The sequence below is a fragment of the Heteronotia binoei genome, chromosome 1 (genome assembly GCF_032191835.1).
Source record: "Heteronotia binoei isolate CCM8104 ecotype False Entrance Well chromosome 1, APGP_CSIRO_Hbin_v1, whole genome shotgun sequence".
In the NCBI taxonomy this organism is placed as follows: Eukaryota; Metazoa; Chordata; class Lepidosauria; order Squamata; family Gekkonidae; genus Heteronotia; species Heteronotia binoei.
In genome coordinates this window covers 238,971,381-238,995,365 of record NC_083223.1, presented here as the reverse complement: position 1 = coordinate 238,995,365, position 23,985 = coordinate 238,971,381, and the positions used below count along the sequence as shown (strand labels likewise).

At 43.8% G+C, this 23,985-nt stretch overlaps 2 protein-coding genes across 8 annotated transcripts in view; one reads left to right on the top strand and one right to left on the bottom strand.

Moving 5' to 3' along the window:
- Positions 1 to 17,799, top strand: part of USP34 (ubiquitin specific peptidase 34) — a 169,166-nt gene extending 151,367 nt beyond the window's left edge. The window contains exons 68-80 of the mRNA XM_060249781.1: positions 797 to 1,431; positions 1,894 to 2,051; positions 3,032 to 3,110; positions 3,266 to 3,392; positions 4,161 to 4,268; positions 5,211 to 5,315; positions 6,278 to 6,402; positions 7,207 to 7,330; positions 12,207 to 12,286; positions 12,757 to 12,897; positions 13,447 to 13,593; positions 15,639 to 15,798; positions 16,528 to 17,799. Of these exons, the coding sequence (XP_060105764.1) occupies positions 797 to 1,431; positions 1,894 to 2,051; positions 3,032 to 3,110; positions 3,266 to 3,392; positions 4,161 to 4,268; positions 5,211 to 5,315; positions 6,278 to 6,402; positions 7,207 to 7,330; positions 12,207 to 12,286; positions 12,757 to 12,897; positions 13,447 to 13,593; positions 15,639 to 15,798; positions 16,528 to 17,135 (2,597 nt within the window). The 3' untranslated portion in view covers positions 17,136 to 17,799. The remainder of the gene's footprint in view (positions 1 to 796; positions 1,432 to 1,893; positions 2,052 to 3,031; positions 3,111 to 3,265; positions 3,393 to 4,160; positions 4,269 to 5,210; positions 5,316 to 6,277; positions 6,403 to 7,206; positions 7,331 to 12,206; positions 12,287 to 12,756; positions 12,898 to 13,446; positions 13,594 to 15,638; positions 15,799 to 16,527) is intronic.
- Positions 17,800 to 19,953: 2,154 nt separating this feature from the next.
- Positions 19,954 to 23,985, bottom strand: part of SANBR (SANT and BTB domain regulator of CSR) — a 53,296-nt gene continuing 49,264 nt past the window's right edge. For all 7 annotated transcript variants that reach the window (XM_060249697.1, XM_060249680.1, XM_060249705.1 and 4 more), the window contains 3 exons: positions 23,723 to 23,811; positions 22,102 to 22,193; positions 19,954 to 21,295 (listed from right to left, as the gene is read on the bottom strand). In XM_060249697.1, coding sequence (XP_060105680.1) covers positions 21,259 to 21,295; positions 22,102 to 22,193; positions 23,723 to 23,811 — 218 coding nt within the window. In that variant the 3' untranslated portion in view covers positions 19,954 to 21,258. The remainder of the gene's footprint in view (positions 21,296 to 22,101; positions 22,194 to 23,722; positions 23,812 to 23,985) is intronic.

Genomic DNA, 23,985 nt, shown 5'->3' with positions numbered 1-23,985 from the left:
AAGTATGAAAATGTTTTTTTGTTGCCAGCACCCACCTTCCTTTTGACTTTCAGCTTGTTAGTCACCCATGTGTGGGACTGCACAGAGACCACAATGAAGATAAACAGGTTGCTTACCTGTAACTGATGATCTTCGAGTGGTCATCTGTGCAGTCACATACACCCACCTAGCCTTCCCCTCTGCTGGCTTTTTCACCTTTGTAGACTGTCAGTAGTGGCTGGAAGAAACTGAGTGGGAATGGCGCCTCCCGCTCGCTCCAGGCATGTGCAGTCGATGCCTGCTCCCCACGGCGAGCGGACAGTGCGCCAAAAAATGCTCTAGGCGAGCTATTGGAGACTCCGAGGTATGGATTCGTTGCCTGCGGCAAGACCCATGTGTGTGACTGCACAGATGACCACTTGAAGATCATCAGTTACAGGTAAGCAACCTGTTTAAGCATGTTTCTCCTGTAGAAATGAGGATGTTTTATGAAAATTAGTCTCTAGACAGAAAACGCTAATCCAGTTTCACACAGCTTGGGAAGGTTTGGCCTGTTGATTCAAATAGGCAACCTAATGTAATGGCAAAGAGCAGCAGACTGTAATCTGGAGAACTGGGTTTGATTCCCCATGCCTTCACATGAAGCCTGCTGGGTGATCTTGGGCCAGTCATAGTTGTCTCAGCTCCACCCAGCTCACAAGATGACTGTTGTGGAAAGAGGAAGGGAAGGTGATGTAAGCTGCCTTGAGACTCCTTAGGGTAGAGAAAAGCAGGATATAAAAACAAACTCTTCTATGTTTGTTTTGGTCCTTTGCAGCTGCAGCCTATCTTCTGGTGTCCCTTATTCCAAGCAATTCATTCCGGCAGATGTTCCGATCCACCCGTTCGCTTCACATCCCAACTCGAGACCTCCCCCTCAGCCCAGATACCACAGTCGTCCTTCACCAGGTCTACAACGTGCTTCTTGGACTCTTGTCACGAGCCAAGCTCTATGTTGATGCTGCTGTTCATGGGACTACTAAGCTGGTGCCCTATTTTAGTTTTATGACTTACTGTTTGATTTCCAAAACAGAAAAACTGATGTTTTCTACCTATTTCATGGACTTGTGGAACCTTTTCCAGCCGAAGCTTTCTGAGCCTGCCATAGCCACCAACCACAACAAACAGGCCCTTCTCTCTTTTTGGTATAACGTTTGTGTTGACTGCCCTGAGAATGTGCGCCTTATTGTGCAGAACCCCGTGGTGACCAAGAACATTGCCTTCAATTACATCCTAGCTGACCATGATGACCAGGATGTGGTGCTTTTTAATCGCGGGATGCTGCCTGCCTACTATGGCATTCTGCGGCTGTGCTGTGAGCAGTCTCCTGCATTCACCAGGCAGCTGGCTTCTCATCAGAATATCCAGTGGGCCTTCAAGAATCTCACACCACATGCAAGCCAGTACCCTGGGGTAAGTCTGTTTACGTGGAAGGGAAGCGAGGGGAAACTGGCATCTGCAAAGCCCAGTTGGCCTCACTGCAGAGGAGCATTTAAAACTCTGGGCAAGGCAATTACTACTTGTCTATGAAGATCATTTTGAAGATGACTTGGAAGGTGGGTGTGCCAACCCCCAACCCCATTGATCAGTTGCCACTCTTACCTTGAATGGGCAAGGGGGAAAGAATTGGTGTTACTTGGAGACTAGACTTGGCCCTGGGGCCTCCAGTTGTTCATCCCTAATTCCCAAAAATGGAATAAGGGGTTAAGAAGCCTATAGTGTACATACTTCTGATGTTTCTAAATTGAAAACCTTGAATGAATAGATTTCCTAATTCACAAAATATACCTGTGTAGAATTTCTGTTAAATAATGAAAAGGACTTGAGATTTTGACCATTGATTGCTTTATCCTCTTTCTTATTTTGTTCATTTAGGCAGTGGAAGAGCTGTTTAACCTCATGCAACTATTTGTAGCACAGAGGCCAGATATGAGAGAAGAGGAACTGGAAGACATTAAACAATTTAAGAAAACTACTATAAGCTGTTATCTCCGCTGCTTAGATGGACGGTCATGCTGGACTACTTTAATAAGGTACACAAGACTTGGACTGTTAATATAGAAAACTAATCCTAGCTATGGTTCTTGCAATATGAGATAACAAAAAAGTAACCATTGTGTGTCCCCCCATGTTTTATAATAATCTTGGAAAATATTATCCTTACAAAAAAAATTTTTTTTGTTGGAATTGGAGGATGGGAATGGTTATGGTTATAAAGGCTGGTGAGGTTGCTCTGATGGTTCTCAGCACAGAGTGGCAATAGTTGCCCTGAATTTTCCTTCCATTTAGAGACCTGCATTTGGGACTGTCTCCCTTACCTTCCTTATCCATTTGAGTCTCTGTGATAATCCACAGCCATGAGATCCATTCCCACCCTCATCTTAAACCTTCTGCCATTGCCTGACAACTTGACTCCCTTCAAGGAAAGAGGCAAAGCCCCAGCTGAAACATAACACTGGTAGGGCGCAGAGCTTCCTGGCATGACTGCACAAAGTCAGGGTCTTGTTAAAACCATGCTGTAGCTCATGCCAAGGTGCTTCATTAGCATGCCAGTGCAATATCCATGAGGACTACGTCTCCAGAATGCAAACCAAGCACTCAGAGCTGCTTTGCACTGGTGACAGCACAGTTTAAGCAAGATTCTGTTTGACTGCAAAGTCCCAGGGGAGAGTATTTTTGCCTCACCCACACCAAGCCAAGAGTGTCTCTGTGGGTAGAAAAATATAAATTACGTTGTAATTTGATCTGCTGTTAGACCTTGGTCCATTTACTCCAGTTTTATCTACTTTGGCAGCAGCATTCCTAGGTGGGACAGAGAGAAATCTTTCTCAATAATACCTGAGAGTCTCTTTACTGGAAATACCAAGACAGAATCTGTGACCTTTGGCTTGCAACGCATGTGCTTCTGTCACTCAGTTGTGGCCTCTTCCCTAATTGATGCCCATCCTGGCCCCCCTGTCAGTGTTTCTATTCATTCTGAATGGGACTTTTTAAAAAACTCTTTTTCCCTTAGTGCCTTCCGAATATTATTAGAAACTGATGAAGATCGGCTTCTTGTTGTGTTTAATAGAGGCTTAATCCTGATGACAGAGGTAAGGATATTGACCCCCCCCCCCACTTCATTACTGGTGACACATCACAGAATAAAGTAAATGTGTGTGTGATATTCATAGAGACTGATTTTTAAAAATTATATATATATTGATGCGTCATTTCACTGCTTTTCTTTTTTTGAAAATGTTGGCAGTCTTTCAACACATTGCACATGATGTACCATGAAGCCACAGCTTGTCATGTAACTGGAGACCTAGTGGAGCTTCTCTCCATATTCCTCTCTGTTCTCAAGTCTACCCGGCCATATCTACAAAGAAAAGGTTGGTTTGTTTTGCGTGGTGGAGGATTAGTAATTTATACAGTTCACCAGTGGGATTCTTCGTGTTATAAGTAAGCACATAGGTAACAGGAAGAAGGCCCAAGTGACTCAGATTAGGAGGATCTGGTTTCAAATCCCAGGTCAACTCTGAAATCCTTTGGGTGATCATGGGGAGGTTGCTGTGGGTTGGCTTCTTTTCTCCACCATAAAATGATTAGTAATCTACTTTTACAGATCTTGTAAAGATTAATGCCAAAGGGTTGATGCTCACATTATACAACAACAAAGCCAGGTTTGCCACAAAGTTTGTCCTCAGTAGCAGCTACAGCCATTGCCAGTGCTTAGATGAACATGCCTGAAAGATTAAGGTGTCTTTAAATGCCTGTTTGCCACATTCACGCTTTGCAGTTTAGTATACATCTGAACATTTTTTAATTGTGAATTGACCCTAGAAAAATACTGTCAACTATAATGGAGGCTAGGAAATTGCAAGAGAAGGGCAGTCAACGAACACTTCTGATAAATAAATGTAATAAATAATTACAGCAGGTGTGTAATCTGTAATTCCAACCTTCACTGAAGATACATTTTATGAAATTAGCAGGATGAGATTATTCTTTGCTTTGTTCCAAGCCTACTTAAGTCCTATTTGGGATTTGTTGAGAAACGACATGGTAATGCTGATAACAGTAATATTTTTATGTGGGCTGCCTCAAGCTGGTCTGGAGAGGCAGCATGCAAATAATGATGGTATGATTTATATTTGCAGATGTGAAACAAGCACTGATCCAGTGGCAGGAGCGAATAGAATTTGCCCATAAGCTGTTAACTTTGCTAAATTCATACAGTCCACCAGAGCTTAGAAATGCATGTATAGGTAAGCTGCATTAGGGCAGTCCCTGAGGGGCTGCTGACCTGAAATGTTCAAGGGGACCTTATATTAATCATTTTATTTCCTGAGCTTAGTGTCTGTGTGTTAAAAGTACAAAAATGAGTTGGGGGTAGAAATACATGGCTGAGACTCTGCCTGGAGAAAACTTGGAATGGTTGTGTATGCTCCCTAGAACCATCCCAGATAAGGGTGTTCATGAGCACAGTCCTCATGCCACTTTCCCCAAGCCCAGTCTGTCTTCCTTCTTCCTGTAGGCGGGGGAGGAGTATCTTTGAGTGGACTCTCACTGCACAAGCACAGGGAGGGACTGGATTCAGGCAATTATGGCTCTTTTCCAGCCAAAATTTCTTCATCTGTAGCTTGGTATACCTGAAGAGGTATTAAGATGAACAGTTTGTAATGGCTACAGTGAGCCCAGTAGGCCATCTGCCCTGCTTTCTCTCAAAAAAGTGTATGTGGGGGGGGGGGGCGGTCCTTCCTGAATAGCCTCCAACAAATGACCAAGAGCTGGAATTAGTAAAGGAAATTGGGAAACATGCTCACAGCCTATACATGCATGCTGTTACTCCTTAGGAGTGTTTAAAGTGCACAGAATTCTGCTTTCATTTTGCTTCAGAGGCAACTCTCTAGCCATTGTGGGTTGAAAAGATAATGCTTGCTGAAATTTCAAGAGCCAGAGGGGATGGCTGAGTTTAATTTACAATGTGTGTGGGCACAGCTTTAGTATCTTGCATGTCTCCTTGGTTTTCCTTTTGATTAGAGTAACTAGAATGAATATTGTAATGCAGTAAGAAATGAAGAACAGACTCATGTAGAGCTAGAGCAATTATGCAAGTATGTGCAGTCTGTGTAATTTATACAGGGTGAAGAGTTTACAAAACACTCCTGTCTCTGGGGAAAATGCCAAACCAAACATTTTCTTTGTAGATGTCCTCAAAGAGCTGGTGCTTTTAAGCCCTCACGATTTCCTGCATACTCTGGTTCCATTTCTGCAGCACAACCACTGCACATACCACCACAGCAACATCCCAAGTATGTATTTTCAGATGATTAAAATCTGTTGATAGCATTTATGCTCCGGTTACATGCCTAGCACTTTTCAGAATGCAGAAAAGCTGCTTTGAGATTTCACATTTATTTTGAGGCAGAAAGCAGGAAGAGGGTTTCTTCCTGCGGCCATCAAAGAGCGTGACCAATTTGAGTTGTTTTGTGGCTCCCAGCAGCCATCAAAGCTAGTGGTTACTGTTTTGAGGAAAAGAAATACAAAAGAGGGGGAGATGAGCAGAAACCACATGCTTATTTATGATGGTGGATGTCTTAATGCTTTTAGTCACACATATTGAGCCATGGCCACCAACAGTAAACATATTCACCAGACTCAACATTAGGTGGAGGGCAAGGCCTTTAAGAGGCAGAAGTTTTAATATTAGAAAGCAGTGTTAGAATCCAATGCTGTTACTGATGTGTTTGAGTTAGGCTTGAAGTTTCAAGGTAATGATGGAGGAGGATTTAAGGAGAGTTTCTATAGGAGAAGTAGAATGATGAAAAGAAAAGGGATATTGGCACAGCAGAGTGAAGGGTGAACGTGCAAAATGACAATTCCTAGGGTTAATGGTAGCAAGGGGGAAAGTGGATTTTGGAAACAGTTGCCCTTGGGGCAGGTAGATTTACAGACACTGAGATCTTGGTGAAGCTTTAGCTGCATACAGTCCCTCATTTGCAGAACTGAATAGTGGCCCTTGGGAAGGGAAATACAGCAGGGGAGTTCTTTCCCTGCTTGCTGTTTTCTGCTGTAGCCTCTTCCACCAGCCTGACCAAAACTAGATTTCTAAGTCAGGTTGCAGAAGAACAGCTGAATGGTCTATTTATGATAATTGCTAATTTACGCCATCAACACTAGTATTTTTATTTCATGTCGCTTGGTTGCCTTTTTAAAAATGCTGTACTGTGTGTCCATTTGGCAACTGCCTACTTTGTTCTGATTTCCATCACAGTGTCCCTTGGACCTTACTTCCCATGCCGTGAAAACCTGAAATTGATAGGAGGTAAAAGTAATATCCGCCCACCACGCCCTGAACTCAACATGTGCCTCTTGCCTACAATGGTTGAAGCCAGTAAGGTATGTTGGAGGATGAGAAGGGTGCCTTCACCTGGGTTTTTCTTGGTGTCATGAATTCCACCCTGAAAGTTGAGGAAAGAAAGGTGTGCACTTTGATGCATTTGTGCTTATAACAAAGTTTTTGTTGCTGCTTATGTGTTTAAGAGAGAAGTAGCTTTGGGAGGGGAAGGTGGGCTATTTGGAGTTGCTCTCTCCAGGTTCAGAAACTCTCTTCCTTGCTGCACTGCTCTGTGCTCCAGATCACCTCTCCCACCCACCCCTTCCCATGAGCTTCCAAAAGTGTTTCATATCGTAGGAGAGGAGGGGAACAAATCTGAGTGGTTTTAAAGAATTTTAAAGGGTTGGGGGGATACAGTAGAACAATAAATACAAAACTTCTTTCATTCAGCTCTTAAACATTTCTTGAACCAGGAGATGTTTAATTAATGTAGAGACTACAAGAAAGATTTAAGCAGACAAACCTCATTGCTTTACTGCCCCAGTTATTGTCTTTTATTATACATGTATGCAGTGTTTAGATTCAGGTGGGTAGCTGTGTTGGTGTGAAGCAATAAAATAAATTTTCAGTCCAGTGGCACTTTTAAGACCAACGAAGTTTAATTCTAGGCATGCACATGAAAGCTTATACCCAGAATGTAATGTTTAGTTAGGCATTATTTTTTTTTAAAGCAGCCATTTTTGTACCAGCTGGTTTTCTGTGTGTAATACTTTATATTGGCGGTCACCCTTTTGTGAGAGTTTTTCAGTCTCTTGCCTGATTTATTTTGAGCAATCTCAGTCAACAGAGTTTCCTTAAATCTTCAGGGCAAAGATGATGTTTACGACCGTATGCTGCTAGATTACTTCTTCTCGTATCACCAGTTTATCCATCTGCTGTGCCGTGTTGCCATCAACTGTGAGAAATTCACGGAGACCTTAGTAAAGATGAGTGAGTATATGGAGATGAACATTAGAGCCTTGTCTGAAACATCTCTACCTTAGGAAAGGGCACTTGGTGGGAGCCATTTAAGATGAGATGGCTCCTGCTGCTAATGCCTGAACATAGCTTTATTTAAGTTCCCATGAACCTCAGCATAGTAGTAGTTTGGATGCTGTGGCTTTGTCTTTGAAACAAAAGAAAAGCAGCTTGTCCAGTGTTACTGCCGCTCTTGGATTCTGATCCTCTGGATTTTGAACCTCTTGCCAAAACTTAGTGCATTTATAGCAGTGAAGGAAGCAGGCATACCTTTTGGCCTGTGTGTGTTCTGCTTTAGAAACCATGCTTGGTTGAGGGCCAAGCATAGCAACATGCACTCCACTAGTAGCTCCAGATGAATTTTTTTTAGTGAGATTTAGAGAACTAAATGGGAATAGTGATCCATAAGTGTCTCTCTAACAAATCTGATTTACAGTAACAAATATAATTCAATTCTCATCTGTCTACTTACAGCATCAGTTTATTTCAGCAGTACTTTGTACTGTGCATGCAGTGAACTGTTTGAGAAGCAGGCTGAAATATCAATTTGCATAGAACTGAAGTGATTTATTGTTAGTAAAGTACTAATTTTTGAGAGTGTAGATGCAAATGCACTGTTGGTCAAATACATAACCTAGAAGTAATGTGGTAAAAATCATGTTGGATCTGGAAGTGTATAATAAAGCAGTGTTGTGAGACATTTTAATTCTGCTGTAATTATAGGTACAGGTGTCTTCTTTTTAAAATAGATCAATTATATATACTTATAGTATGATTTAGAATACCAATGAATAGCCATCCCTCCTTAGTTGTATAATTCAAAACTTGGGGATCTTCATCGTGGTTTCTGTGCAGTCCCACACATGGGTCTCGCCCTCAACAATGAAGCCATACCTCGGAGACTCCAATAGCTCACTCAAAGCGTCTTTTTTTGGTGTGACTTACGTTTCACTCTAGAGAGCAGGCATCGACTGCGCATGCCTGGAGTGACCGGAAGATGCCCCTCCCACTCAGTTTTCTTCCTAACTGCTGCCCGAACAACACCTACCTCGCTGCGTTCCTTCTCCTTGGCTCGTTCCTCCTTCTCTTGTTCATGTGGTATCATATATTTTCTTTGTTTCTCCTGCTACGTGTGTCTTTTTCTTCATCTTCCTTCGTCCCCTAAAAAAAGGGGGGGCTGTTACTGCGTTTTATTTCTCCCCCTTTTTTCCCCCTTCCCCCCCTTGTCTGGAGTGTATGGAAGGGAAAACAACTTTTAAAAAGTGCCGGAGGTGCGGGACTAAAATCCCCACGACTGACGGATATTCCCACTGCCTGTTTTGTTTGGAAGAAGTCCATCGAGTCGAAACCTGCTTCCACTGCGCCAACTTTGGGAAACAAGCGCGAAAAAATCGAGCAGCAAGACTCCAGAGTTTTCTCCTTGAAAAATCCCTCCAGGCAATGCCTGGATCAACTTCCCTGCTGCCTCCCCCTGAAAGAGCAGGAGATTCGGCTGCGTCGGCCGCTGTTCAGTCGCTGAGAAAGCATAAGCCCGACAAGGGAACTTCCTGCCATTCTGAGACTGGACATAAGTCCTCTAAAAAGTCTCAACACCACTCCGAGTCTTCGGCTTTGGCTCCCAAAAAAGCATGGGAATCGTCCACTGCGACAACCCACCTGACTCCGGCATCCAAACCACTAACTGTCTCGACTCCGTCGTTCAAATCGGCTCTGACAACCTCTACAATGAAGTCGACTCCTACAACTACCATCTCGAAGATGACCCCGACGGCGACCGTTACCCTATCGTCTATGGCCTTGACCCAGCCCTCGTACCCGTCTCAAATATCTGCTTCGACTCTGTCAACACAGCTCTTCCTACAACTTGAGCTCCCGGCTCCGACCGATGTCATCACTGACATGCCACAGATCCCTTCAAGATCACCCTCTGTTCACAGCACTGTTCCTCTGGACATTCTCGAACCCGAACCACCGGTCCGACCTCGTAACCTTATTCGTTTCAATAAGGCTTTCAAAGGCTTTCAAAGACATAGAGGTTTCTCCCCTGTATAGAGAGTCTTCTACACAGGTCTCCTTGCAGCACTACAGATGGGAGCATGATGTGTCCCGCTCCCGCTCACCATTTGATAGAGAATGTTATCGAGACCACAAAAGTACTAGCACCACAGCCAACGGGGCGATTACTGCTCTGCATCTCGATCACCATCTCCTCGATCCCGTAGGACTCTCAGACGTTATTTGTGATCACCCTCAGACGATGGATACAGACGGCCCCGGTACCATGAGCTCTACGATTGGATCTGTGACTTCAATGCAATGTACTACCGAACCTGAGACTTCAAACCCGTGCCGCACCGAACCTGAGACTTCTAACACTTGCCTCCTCAAGTCTGAGAACATCAGCAGGATCTCTACCCACGGCGTCAGCCCACAGCTCCTACAGCTACAGCCAGGGCTTCCACTATAGCTCCACTGCTTTCCAGATCCCCCCCTCAGGTCTCATTGGCTCCAGTTCGTCCACCACCAGAGGCAGAGACAGACCCCTCCAATCCTCGTACGCCCCCTTGGAACCCAGATGACTCCAATTCTGATGAGGCACTCTCTTCATACTCGGACTCGGAGCAGCCTCTGTCACCGGGCTCGCCAGGTTCAGACACCACCAAACCAAACCGTGTCTCTCCTTCAGACGGGTCCAAGGCCTATCTCAGCCCAGTCACAACCGTGGTGGAGGCCCTTAACATCATGCTTCCATCTGACTCTCCAAAGATATCGGATGTAGTCCATGACTTAGTACAGGCAGACTTCCCAGCAGGGTCACTCCTCTCCATGCACCTCGAGGGTCTGCAAGAGGCTTGGGATAAGGCTGCCTCTGTGCCACCGACTTCAAAACGCTTTGACTCCCTTTACAGGGTCCATACTCCGGTGTCAAAGTTCCTCGCATCCCATCCAGCACCGAGTTCTATAATGGTTCACTCGGCATCAAAGGCTAAACCTTCTAGACATCCTGCCTCACCAGATCGTGAGGGCCACAAGCTAGATACTGTGGCACGCAAAAGATACTCCCTGGCCACCACCAACTCCAAGATAAGCAACTACCTGTTCTATTTCTCCGCTTGCACCTATAATTTAGCCAACCAGTTCACACCACTGATCCAGGCCCTACCTGATGCCTCCCAGCGAGTGGCTTCAAACCTCATGGCTGAGCTTTCAAGAGTCAGCGAGCAGCAGATAAACTCCATTCGGCATGCTGTATCCTGTTCTTCCAGAGTAATGGCCTCTTCCATTGCCCTAAGACGCCATGCTTGGCTCTGGTCAACGGACTTGCAGCCTAACATCAAACAAAAAATTGAGGACCTCTCTTTTGATGGCCATGGCCTGTTCCACGCGTCTACGGATGAGGTGCTCACTTCTGTGGATGACGGTCGGAAGCGGGCCAAGCGTTTAGTGTCACTCCAGGCTCAGAACCTGGAGACCCTCCTACCCAAAGCAACAGCATTCTCCAAAGCAACAGGACTACTGGAAGAGAAGGGCCCCCCAGTCCAAGCAACCTTTTCATCTAAAGTCTCAGACCCAACCATCAAAGAAGCCAACACCTCCCTCCAAGCAGTCTCTTTGACTCCCCCCCCCATCCCAATTCACACATCTCAATTCACCAGACTGCACCCCTTTCTAAGAACGTGGCAGAACATCACCACGGACTCTTGGGTGCTCACTATAATTCAAATCGGCTACGCCATAGAGTTCACTTTGCCCCCCCGCCGCCACCACTTCGTCACCACCCTTCCATCTCCACAGCTTCATCAGGAGATTCAAGATCTTCTCAAGGGTGTAATAGAGCCTGTCCCCCCTCACCATCAGAGGACAGGTTTCTACTCAAGGTACTTCCTAGTTCCGAAACGGCATGGAGGCAAGCACCCTATTCTGAACCTGAGAAGATTAAACAAACGAATAATCTACAAAAAATTCAGAATGGTCTCCATCCAGTCGATCCTTCCTCTAATCCCCCAGGATACTTGGATGGCATCCCTGGATCTTCAGGACGCCTACTTCCACCTAACCATCAGGCCCCAGCATCGACGTTTCTTGCACTTCGTCATAGGACACCAGCATTTCCTTTCGGACTATCAGCAGCTCCACGAGTATTCTTGAAATGCATGGCAGTGGTGGCAGCGGCTCTTCACCTCCGCAACGTCTCCATCTTCCCATACATAGACGATTGGCTCATAATCGCTGCATCTCCTCACCAACTAGAGAAAGACCTCTGCACCACCCTTGCCCTGCTGGACTCCCCAGGTCTCTGTGTGAACCTCGCCAAGCCACACCTCACCCCTATGCAGGTGATTCAATTTATAGCCGCTCACCTGTTCACTAGCCCCCACTTGGTTTTCCTCCCTCAGGATCGCGCTTTGACTATCCAGTCCCTTGCGACCTCACTCTTACGCAATCCAACACAGCCTGCATTCATTTTTCAGCGGCTCTTAGGCCTCATGGCCACAACCACCTCCATGCTTCACTTCGCGAGGCTTCGAATGCAGCCACTTCAACGCTGGTTCGTACGTGCCTTTCGTCCTCACGTACAACCACAATCCATCACGCTGGGAGGGGCATCTTCCGGTCGCTCCAGGCATGCGCAGTCGATGCCTGCTCTTTAGAGCAAAATGGAAGTCGCACCAAAAAAGACGCTCTGAGCAAGCTATTGGAGTCTCTGAGGTATGGATCCATTGCCGAGGGCAAGACCCATGTGTGTGATTGCACAGATGACCACTCAAAGATCATCAGTTACAGGTTAGCAACCTGTTTATATACCACTCAAAGATGAAAAAAAAAGTGTATTTCTTTTTAATTGTAGGTGTCCTTGTTGCTTATGAAGGTTTGCCTCTTCATCTAGCTTTGTTTCCCAAACTTTGGACTGAGCTTTGCCAAACTCAGGTAATATATTTGGGGAAACCCAGAATATTTGCTTAACTGAAAATAGCAGCACAGTTTATAACAGAAAAATGGGGTTTCTTCCCCCCTCTATGTTATGGGGAGGTACATAGATACAGAAACAGTGGTGACAGCTTTTGTCAACCATCATTCTCTATATAGAGGCCAAACAAGGATCCCCATTCAGATGCATTACTCGTGCCACCCTAGTATTGGTTGTTTTGTGTCTTAAGGAATTCAGCTTTGGGAGTATGGACCCGTCTGTACTTCTGGCTCTGTGGAAAGGTTTTATGCTGGTGCAGTGGGTTACCAGAATGGCTACAACTTTATACCATAGTGATTCCTTCTGGGGGAGGGGGTTGGCACTAGAACAACTGAATGTTGCCTAGCCAGTGCTAGCTAGATTGCAGTTAGTGTCTCCAGCAGTCACAAAAAAGTGGCATTCATTCCAAAGCCTTGCTTTCTTTTTTTAGTCTGCCATGTCAAAGAACTGCATCAAGCTCCTATGCGAAGATCCTGTGTTTGCAGAGTACATCAAATGCATTCTAATGGATGAAAGGACCTTTCTCAACAACAACATTGTGTACACCTTTTTAACGCATTTCCTTCTCAAGGTATGAGGAACCTTGGGGAGTCTCGGTCCAAGGACCAGATCAGCAGCATCCCTCTGTTCCCTTATGGCCCCTTTCAGCTTTTCATTGTGTCCCATTAAACAGGCTTCAGCCTTCTGACATCGTCAGAAAACTGTGTTCTAAAGGGGCTTCCAGGAAAGCTTTACATGGACTTCTGAGCACAGGAGTACAGGGATCCTATTGAAGGATGGTGTGGGTAGGCTTCTGGGCTGCTAGTAATGAAGTTCCAATAGCAGATAAAAAGGCAGTTGCCATGTAGTGGGTTTTGGGTTTTATCAGGGTGTGTGGGGAGTGGGATGCAGCACTTAACTTCCTTTGATTCTGTATGTCATACAATGTGTGCATACTCTTGGGAGTGTGTGAATAGGCGAGGTGCTGTTCCCAGTGCAGTTCATTGGCCCATTAAAATGAATCATGGTATCTGGAAGACTGTATAAAAAGATTCCCCACCATGGTTTTGCTGGCCTTGGCTATAGGAACATGATGCAGAGATGTACTGAAAATCAGCATCCTGCTTTTCTCCCCCTACAGGTGCAAGGGCAAGTGTTCTCTGAGGCAAATTGTGCTGGAGTAATCAATAATTTGGTTACAAATCTGATCAACCAGTATCAGTCCCTAGAATCAGATTTTGCCAATCAGCGAGCTGAAATCTTTAAAGCAAGCTCTACTTTAAATGGGGTAAGTTACTTTTCCCATCTGAAAATATGATTTTCTGTCGTCATTTTGGTGCTCCAGTAGTATGTTCCCAGAAGTGGTCACTGAGATTTTTTAAAAGAAAAGAAACTGTCTTTATACTTTTTCTTACAATATCTTTTCTGAGACAGGCAGCCAGAACTGTACAGAACATTTTAAGTGGGAAGGTGGTACAGGTTTATATACCGCAAGTTATAGTATTTGCTGTTTTAATTTCAATCCTTTTCACTGCTCTACGTGACATTATGGCCCTAGTGTGGGCATCTAAAAAAAGTTCACTGGGGTGAGGCACTGCATAGAGCAGGGGTGTCGAACTCATTTCTTAGGAACTTTGTGGGGCCAGGCCTTGTGTGTCATAAAATGTGAAGTAGCAGAGGTATAAACTTTGTAAAGGACACAGACAAACACAAAGATATCATGTTTTACCTTAAAATACAAACATTCTTAAAACTCTTGCAGGGTTTGTTTAAAATGGAAAGGTAGGGGATATTGGGATTTGGCAAGGAATTGTTTAAAATAAAACATCAAGAAAAAGCACAAGGATCACAGCAGAAACTAAAAATATAAAATGTTTTGAACCTGGGAAAACAATGAAATGGCATTGCAAACTTCTCCACTCCCCCTCCTGGGGTCTACTCAGATTGGCAGTGGCTCTCCAGTGTAATATCTCCCTTTGGCTGTGGGTTCCCAGGTTAAGAGTACTCACTAGGCACCAGTTGTCAGGTCCACTGGGCAGAGACAAGCTCAAAGCACCTGTCTTTTATTTGCAAGGACACAACTCCAGGAAGCATGAGCTTCAGCCAGCTATAGGAACACTAGAACAGCACAGACAACACTGCAAGGAAAAAAAACAGGTTTCTTACCTGTAACTGATGATCTTCAAGTGGTCATCTGTGCATTCACAGTGATGGGAACTATCGGCGCCTGCACCGACTCCCAACAGTGCTTCACAAGCTCCAGTAGAGGGATTTTTCGCATCCTCTCTGAGCATGCTCGGGAACTCCAGCACACATGTCACAGGACGGCACCAGAATCCCGCCAGTTCCTTCTGACTGCTGAGCAACCCAGGAAGGTAGGCAGCTAGGCTGATAGCAGAGGGGAAGGATGAATCTCCTGTGATTGAATTTTTGGAAGGGCTTTTAGATCTCTAACTCTTAGAGTGGGAGGACTTGTCCTCACTGTGGCCCCAATGTTTCTCCCTCTGTTTCTTCACTGGGGAAGTGGAGGAGGATTGGGAGGTCGACATTGACTTTCTCTACACAGATAAGACAACCTCAATGACCGATCCCATCAATGGGGCCCGTTTTGATGGCATGGTATGGCGGGAAGGGTCTACCGCCGACACCATGATGGGTCCTGAACTGGCCAAAGTGCCTGACATAGTAGGGAGGTGAGAGTAGACATAAGTAGTGCCACTCTGTTTTTCCAGGTTTGCTTGCTGAACTTTAAGCAATGCGGGCAGGTTTCAGTCTGGTGAGCTTCTTCCAAACACAAAAGGCACTAAGAGTGTCCATCAGAGGAAGTATGCTTGCTCCCACACTGTTTTTATATTGTTATCCACCCTGAGCCTACCTTGGTGGGATGGGTGGGATATAAATAAATAAAATAAAATACAAACCCCACATTTATCCAGATATTGGGCTTAGATTTCATTCATAAAGTAAATGTATTCTGGTTCTTTCTTACAAACATATATGCACTTATAGGGAAAAATGTACATGCATTTGCTACAGTATGTGAACAGGGCAATGATTAGCAACAATAATGTATAAATATCGTTAAATTGGGCAGTTTTCTAATTACAGAGTGCTGATCCTCATGCAAGGGAAGAAATCTGTGTAATGGGGCAGCCACTGTTCTCATTCACAGTTCCAGATAAAGACAAAGTGATTCGTTTGCTTTTAAATTAGGATCAGGAGACTTCTCCTGGGGCAGGGACCCATGAGGGTCTTTTCAGCAGCATGCATGGAGTAAGCATTCTCTGTGAAGGGCAAGAGCTTCAGCAAGTATTCTGTGGCTTTTCTTGGCAGGACCTCCGAGCCCTCACTCTGCTGCTTTCTGCGCACACCCCAAAGCAGTTGAATTCAGCTCTGATTCCAACTCTGCAAGAACTGCTCAACAAATGCAGGACTTGTCAGCAACAGAAGAACTCACTGCAGGAGCAAGAAGCCAAAGAAAGAAAAACTAAAGGTTTGTGCTGTCCAAGGTGGCATCTTGACCTTCCAATCTCCCTGACAATGCCTAGTTGCCTATGAATACTTCTCTCAATTGCTTTGCAGGTGCCTTGTCCAGTGAGTTTCAATATTCCTCAAATGTCAGTCAAAAATAACCTTTAGCTTTAAAAAAAAATTTAAAAGATCACCCTGGTTCACTTCAAATGTGAAAGAAACAAGTATGTCAATATCAATACATCAGCTTACCACATGTGAGGGGCTGAAATGTAGGCTTGTCTGTGAAAGCCTGTTTGAATAAAAACTTGTTAAAATTTTGGGGTGCCATCAGACTTCTTTGCTGCAGCTGTTCCCCTCTAGAAGTGAAAAGGGTAGCCACCATGATAAATGCATCCAATCCTCTGAGCCTGTTGAATATTCTGTCATGCAGCCAAGAAATGGCAGGGACGTGTTTGGATTCCATTTCCACAGTCTACATTATAACCAACATGTGTGGTGGAATCCCAGATGTATCATCCTGGCCCAGAAAGCACAGTGCTGTTCTTTTGGCCAGATTCCTTTAGTAAATGGCAAGAGATGTAATTGAGAGAAGCATGTTATACATACGGCTGGATGAATCTGCATGAGGGAAGCATGCCTGCCTTTTTAATCCAGAGATAATATATACCTGAGATGTGAAAAATTCAGGAAACACTGCCTTCAGCAAATCAAACTGATACCTTTCAGAACATCCTGTTTTATTTTACAGATGATGAAGGAGCTACTCCAGTGAAAAGAAGACGGGTTAGCAGTGATGAGGAGCACACAGTAGACAGCTGTATCAGTGATCTGAAAACTGAACCTAGAGAGGCCTTGACTCCAACAAGCACCTCAGATAATGAGACAAGAGACTCATCGATCATTGATCCAGGCACTGAGCAGGACCTGCCTTCCCCTGAAAATAGTTCAATTAAAGAGTACCGGATGGAAGTACCATCTTCATTCTCTGAAGACATGATGTTGGCTTCACGGTCGCAGCATGGGGAGCAGCAGACAGGAGGTAGCCGGTTTGACGATTGTAAAGAGCTGAAGGAGCCGTCAAGTTCCAAGGATTCCAACATTGGCGATGATGATACAGAGTTTCCCTCCACATCTATTTCTGCCGTTTTATCTGATCTCACCGATTTGAAAAGCTGCGAAGGCCAAGCCTCGCAGGACCCCGAGTCTGGCTTGTCGCTCAGCTGCAGCCATTCCAGAGGACTGTTGAGTCACATGCAGCAGCAGCAAGACATTTTAGACATCCTCTGCAGGACCATTGAGTCAACAATTCATGTGGTCACAAGGATATCTGGCAAAGGAAACCAAGCTGCTTCTTGACAATAGAGGAGCATGTCTGCTTTTAAAGTCTTTTTTTCCCCCTTCAATAAATGCTGTTTGTATAAGTTTTGCTTATTTCTGTTTTGTGCTTCAGTTTGTCCAGTGCGCTCTGCTTGAATGGCAAGATTAAATTTATATGCTTAATTCTTGGTCAGGCAGAACTCCAGATTTAAAGATTTCGCTTCTACCATACACTTTCTTAAAGGGCAATCAGATAATGGATATGTTTTATGTAATTCAGAGTTCACTGTAGTGGCTTTCATTTAATATGGCTGTCTGGGCAGAACAGGGTCTCCTCACCCTGTATGATGTAATTTAAACTGATGGCATTTTTACTGTGTATAATATGGTGTCCTCTGTGCCAGTTTTGTACCTTAAAATAGAGGCAGATAGCCTCCAATCGCTGTGGTTCTTATTATCAAAATTAAGTTTACTTGTATACTAAACAACCACAAGAAATTTGATTCTGTAAAGAATCCTCTTTAGCTGTGGCCTGACAGTATATATATATATATATATAAATATATATATATATGGTGCTTTATTTAACAGAATACCTGTGGAGGAAATAAAGCACACTTGATGTAAAATTAATTGTTTTATTTTTATTGACATGACCGATTGCTATTCTGTGCACTTCATTAAACTGATTGTGACAACTTTTCATTCGTTTTTATATATGTTGCCTCAATGGTCCAGTTTCTCAACAGATGCAAGCTGATAAGAGGTGCACACATGTTCACTACTGTTCTCTGATAATTCATGCTTTGATTGGAGCTCTTTTGTTTCTTTGTGAAGAATTTTACAAAGCATTTTGGCGTTCTGTAACAGCTCTACCAAATATTCTTGCACGTCCCTAGTAAACCCATCCTATTAAAGAAATTCCAACCCTAAATCCCTTGGATTACTTTACTTTTGAGTCTCCTCTTGGTCACTGAAGTGGATCTTGCTGATGATTCATTTGGGCCCAGCATCTCTACAGTGAAACAAGCAAGGCTGTGGATCTGATCTTGAGATACAGGTTTAAATGTTGCTAACAGGTCCTCAGAATTCCTAAGTCTTTGTTGTTTAAAACTTTAAACTAACACACATCTTTTTTCCCTTTGGGCTTTATGAAAACAGAATTTTTTGAAATTTATTATCCCTTATTTCCTACCGCAGGAGCTCAAAATGGCTTTCAGAATGAAATCCCCATAAAATATAATATAAACCATATCAAGAACCCAACAGGTGCCAGCAGAGTCTTAGAGGAGGTAACTTGCAATGATGTACCAAGCTTGTGCCTGAGTTCCACTGGTGTGGCTTGTGCAAGCCATAGCCCAAGAGCCTCTGACCATGCCAAGGCATCCGTCACCTGCAGAAAGAGGGAGGGCAAAAGCTCAACCCAGATCTTATTTAGCTGGCATAGGAGTTAATAGTATCAAGAGAGAACTGTTCTTTCTTACTAAGGATATTGTTTTGTTTTGTTTTGTTCTACATTTGTATTTTCACCATGTAAATTCTAAGCAAGGAAGAACAGTTCTGTTTTGATTCCTGACTCTAGTACTCTCACGGGATTACCTCTCTAGTTGTATGCTGTTGCCCAAGCTGCCTCTTTAGGATTAGCAGACAGTGATGTGGAATCACTGAAAATTGTTGAGAACTCCTCAATGATATTTCAAGAAAGGGACAGTATCACACAATGTCCTTTAATTGAATAAATCAGGTTTTTAAAAAATAAATTGTAATTTGATTTAGATAATTTTACAAGAGGATTAGATGCATTTCTTTCAGGTAAGCCTAAGCCATGATAGCTCTATGGAATCACCGTGTTCTGTGACAAGTATACTAGATGCTGAAGACATGCCCTACTTATGGAATTTTGGCTGCGCACTCTTGGAAACAGGATACTGCTCTAGAGGGACCCCTGGCTTTATGCAGCCAAAATCTTTCCAGTTCAAGCTGGTTCATGTTTACTCTGAAATAGGCCCCATTAAATTCAGCTGGATTTTCTTCCATGTAGGGTTCTATGACCTTGCATCAGCCCTACTTGGCAGTGACTACGAGACCACGGTGGCCGCCACATCCTGTAGGCCTTTCCACCAGCACCTGTCCCTGCCACCCAACTCTTCATGCCCTTTACTGACCTTCCTTCAAGCTGAGTATGCACAGCATTGGGGAAATTTCTCTTTATGGGGAAAATGTGTGAGCAGAATAATATCACTATGGTTATTGTGGAAGGAGTACCTAAATAACACCCTCTCTCCCAGTGCCACCCTCTGCACCTGACCAAGTTAAAATTTAGAAAAGCCATTTCAGGGTTACCCCACAAACTCCCATGTTGATGAGGTGGTGGATCAACAGATCATGATTGGCCACGTCAAATGCTGCTGTAAGATCAAGCAGCAACAGCCCAACTCAATTCAGCTGCCTGCATCTCTGTCCCAAGGTCAGGGCAAAAGCTGGACTGGAATCAATGTGTGATCCAGAAATTCTAGAGCTGCTCAACTACCGTTCTTTCAGTTACCCAGAAATTCTTAAGTTCAAAACCAGGCAGTAACTGGCAGGATCCAAAGATGATTTTTTTTTCACAAGCAGTACCATCAAAGCCTCTTTCAGATTCTCTAGATACACCTGTCTCCAAGTTCAGATTGACAATATCAGTGGGCCCCATATCCTCTAACCACTGGCTTTCATCAGCCATAAGGGAAATGGATCCAAGAGGCATGTAGTTGGCCTATGAATTTAAAAAGCTGTTCATGTAACCGATAATATCCCCACGTCTGCTCCAATGTGATATTTTTGAGACGCTTTTGTGTAGCTACGCAGATGCAAAATATTTATTCATCAGGCATTTATTTCAAAGACAGGAATTCAAAGTGTAGTGGATAAAGTAAGACATTAGGTGTGGAAAGGCCCATTAATGACTAGGACTTTCTGCTACATGAGAGATGTAGAGATATAAAAAAACACATGTCAAACTGAGTAATATGTTTTGGTATGTAACATTAGCACTTTTCTTCCTGCAGTATTGTGATTACAGGATCAAGGGTTGATTTTTAAGTTGCAAAGTGTATGCATGCACGTTCTGCAGTCTCTGTGGCTAAGCAAAATTATAAATGCCCACTAAAAAATCTTTTCCCATGTGTTAATGAAAACGCACCACAAATTTTTTTTTGCTCCGCCACCAACTTTTCACTGTGGTAGCATGAGGAGATATGCCAGAGTTGAACAATTGCATCTTACTTGTATTTGGCACATTCCTCCACAGACATATGCTGCAGCTCCTCTCTTGTGGATATGTGAAATTATCTTCTAAGAGCTGCTATTGGCCCACCTAACTCAGTATAAGCTACTTGCAGCAAGACCAGCATGGGACTCTGTTATTCAGCTTGCTGCCCTGGAGACTGCAGCTCCTGCTCTTCCAGAAATGTTCTTTGTTTTAAGCACTATAGACGCCACAGTTGGCAATTGGAAGCATCTCCAACAGGACCCGATGCATCATACAGTAGACACAGCTTATTGCAAAAATAAATCAAGTTTCAAGGAAAACACAGCATAAAGTGGCAAAGAAGTCACTTATCAGAGCCTAAAAATATTTCCTCAGACTGAGAAAAAGAGCAGAGGAGTCAAACTCAGCCATTTCAGGGTTACCCCACCCATCAAACTTAGTGTAAACTTTTAACTAGCTTGTGTGGGCATTCATCTGAAGAGAGCTCCAGCACAGCCAAATCAGGGCCAGCCCTTCAAATACAAATACAAGACATAATGCAGAAAGATGGAACCAAATATCAGCTGGGTAACTCAAAATGCAGCAGCATATGATAACCACAACCCTTAGTGCCACCCCCAGCTCCCCTCAATAACACGAGGGGTTTACAAATCATTTCACAAGATTGTATAAATGCACCATCGCTTAGCAAAAAAAAAAAAATGCATTCTATATCAAACAAGAATGGTGTATTTATAACTTAAGTACACAAAAAAAATCAGCATTCACCCCACTAAAACAGGATAATAAATTTACATGGCCTACAGTAATAAATAAGTAAAAGCTTTAGGAAGATGAGTCCCCAGGAGCAGAAGTTCACTGCAGTCTGAGAAGGCATAAAAGTGCTTTGGCTTCTGTTCTGGAGCAAGTTGGTTATGTTGGACGGCCTTGACCAAAGCGGTTTTTAGTCCTGAATTCAGAGAAAATATATGAACACATTCTGAGCAACCATCATCCTGTAAGAGGTCATTACTGCTAACGATCACAAAGCCCACTTGATTGCATGACAACCGTGTCACACAGGTGGAGACAGACATTTGGTTATGGATGTTTGCGCTTCACCAGCACTGAATCTTCAAGATGGATAAGGAAGGTCCATTTTTGCAAAACACATATTAAGTCCCATCCCCATGCCAAAAACAACAGGGAAAAAAAGTTACAAATTCCAGCAGAATAGCTGGACTAGTCTTTTGTGATAATCATACAGAATAAGGAATTGGAAAGGATCAGGGAGACACAGGCAAAAAACTGGCCATGCGGGGACACAAAAGGATCTAATAAAATTGATGGCTATATTTAGAATGGGCCAGAAAAACTACCACTAATGCACAATTAACTTGTGGCAATTGTTGGTACTAAGTTATCCACAATTTAACTCTAGAGTCAAATGTAGCTCAGTACAGAACTAAATATGGTTCTTCTTAAAGTGGGCAGATGAGATCCTAGAATAACCAGTATATGAAGGGAGTGGCAGAAAAATATTTTTATGGGACTAAAGGTGCTTTAAGATGTTGTACAGTGCAGATTTATGCCAGTTTACTAAAGCAACTGCAAAGACTGCACCTTTGTAGCTTCCCCAGATGCTCATGAACACAGCATGCTAGTGCAATTCACTCCTGACTGCAGAAAAAATCTGTGTTTGCTATGTCTCACAAGGACCATTTTGATCAGCAGTTATTAAAACATTTCTCCTTCTTTGTTTCAGTAATGGCTTACCTTGTATTTTTTTCTGGGATGTTCTGGCGAGTGTTGGCTTGTGCTGCTGCCCTGATCTGAGCTTCCAGCCTTGCATAAATTCCAGCTGCAGACTGAAAGCCACAGAAGCCAAATCAGGAAATCCATTAACAACAAGCACTTTATTCTTACTGCACAGCACAGAAGCAGGTGGGTAAGGAGGAGCTATAGCCTTGCTGGCAAGGGACAAGCTGCAGAACAGCAAGTCAAGCCTAGTGTGTAGTTCTAGAACAAGGTGTAAAAAGATAAAGGTCCCCTGTGCAGGCACCAGTTGTTTCTGACTCTGGGGTGATGTCGCATCACAATGTTTTCATAGCAGACTTTTTACGGGGTGGTTTGCCATTGCCTTCCCCAGTCATCTACACTTTATCCCCAGCAAGCAGGGCACTCATTTTACCGACCTTGGAAAGATGGAAGGCTGAGTCAACCTTGAGCCAGCTACCTGAACCTAATTTCTGTTGGGATCGAACTCAGGTCATGAGCAGAGCTTGGGCTGCAGTACTGCAGCGTGCCATTCTGTGCCACGAGGCTCTCTAGAACAAGCAGTAGTATTTTCCAATAAGAATACTGTCTGTATTTAATGTGTCTCACACACATAATTCTCCACTTTTCAACACGTGTCAGGTTTGGGAGGAAGGGGGGTATTTTTAGTAGGGTAACTGATGCTGGAAAAAAAAGTTTAAATCTAAACAAACCCCTCCTCCCTTGCATCTTAGCACCAATCCAAATTGGCACTTCACACAGATAAGATTTCTATTTCAAGACACTGGCAAGATCTGTTCACAGATTTCTGTGTTTCATCCATTTTGACTCAATCAGGTATAAAGAGCAGAGAAAATTCCTTTATTTCTTCTCTAGGCCAGCAAATCTCCCAATCTGAATGGCCCAGACTAGCCTGATCTTGTCAGATCTCCGAAGCTAAGCAGGGTCAGTCCTAGTTAGTATTTGGATGGAATTCCAGGGTTGCTAAGCAGAGGCAGGCAACGGCAAACCACCTCTGAATGTCCCTTGCCTTGAAAACCCAACAGGGTCCCTATAAGTTGGCTGCAACAAATTCCACCACCACCAGGCTAGCAAACAGTGGAACAGGAACAACACAGAGATGAGTCTCATCCCCGTTCTTGGGTGCTTACTACTCTGCAATTCAGATACACTTCTAAACAGCTGTGCTACTCCTAAATTCCAGGGGCCCCCCCACTCACCAATAAATGGCCACCTTTGGGGTTAAAGAAACAATGAAGTTGGCTCTGGCTGGACCCAACAGGCTAGAGCCCATCTGAGAGCCCTTTTTTGTGCCAGTGATGGTAGTGAAGAAAACCAATTTGTCAGCTGCTATTGCATCTGCACAGTGCCATGCAACAATGCTGTTGTCATAAGAGGCAACATCCACTCTTAAATTATGTTATTTCTTATAGTACACCAAAAGCTCTTCCTTGGAGCAAGTTATTATGCTGAAGTGCACCTTCTGTGATTTATTCAGTTGGACCAAGACTCAGGGCAATGCTACACATTGTTATGTCACAGAACTGCAGGGGATCACAGAACCTAGAGGTTCCCCATCCTGAGCCAAAATCCATCAGTAACGTTCATGAGTAAAACTCACTTCTTTGTTCTCTTTTGATTTTGCTCGGTCAAGTTCTCCTAGCCTCATTTTTATTAGATACCCCGTTATCTCAGCCATTCTCCGTTGATCTGCAAGAAACACAAAATATCCATGTTGAAAAAGGGCAATTCCTGTACCAGATTAATGCCTTAGACTCTCCCAATAAGAGGCAAACAATTGCACCCTTTCCTCTTGCCAAAAGCCATGGCCCCATTTATTCTCATAGCACAATTATACACAGTGACAAGATCTAACAACCAAGT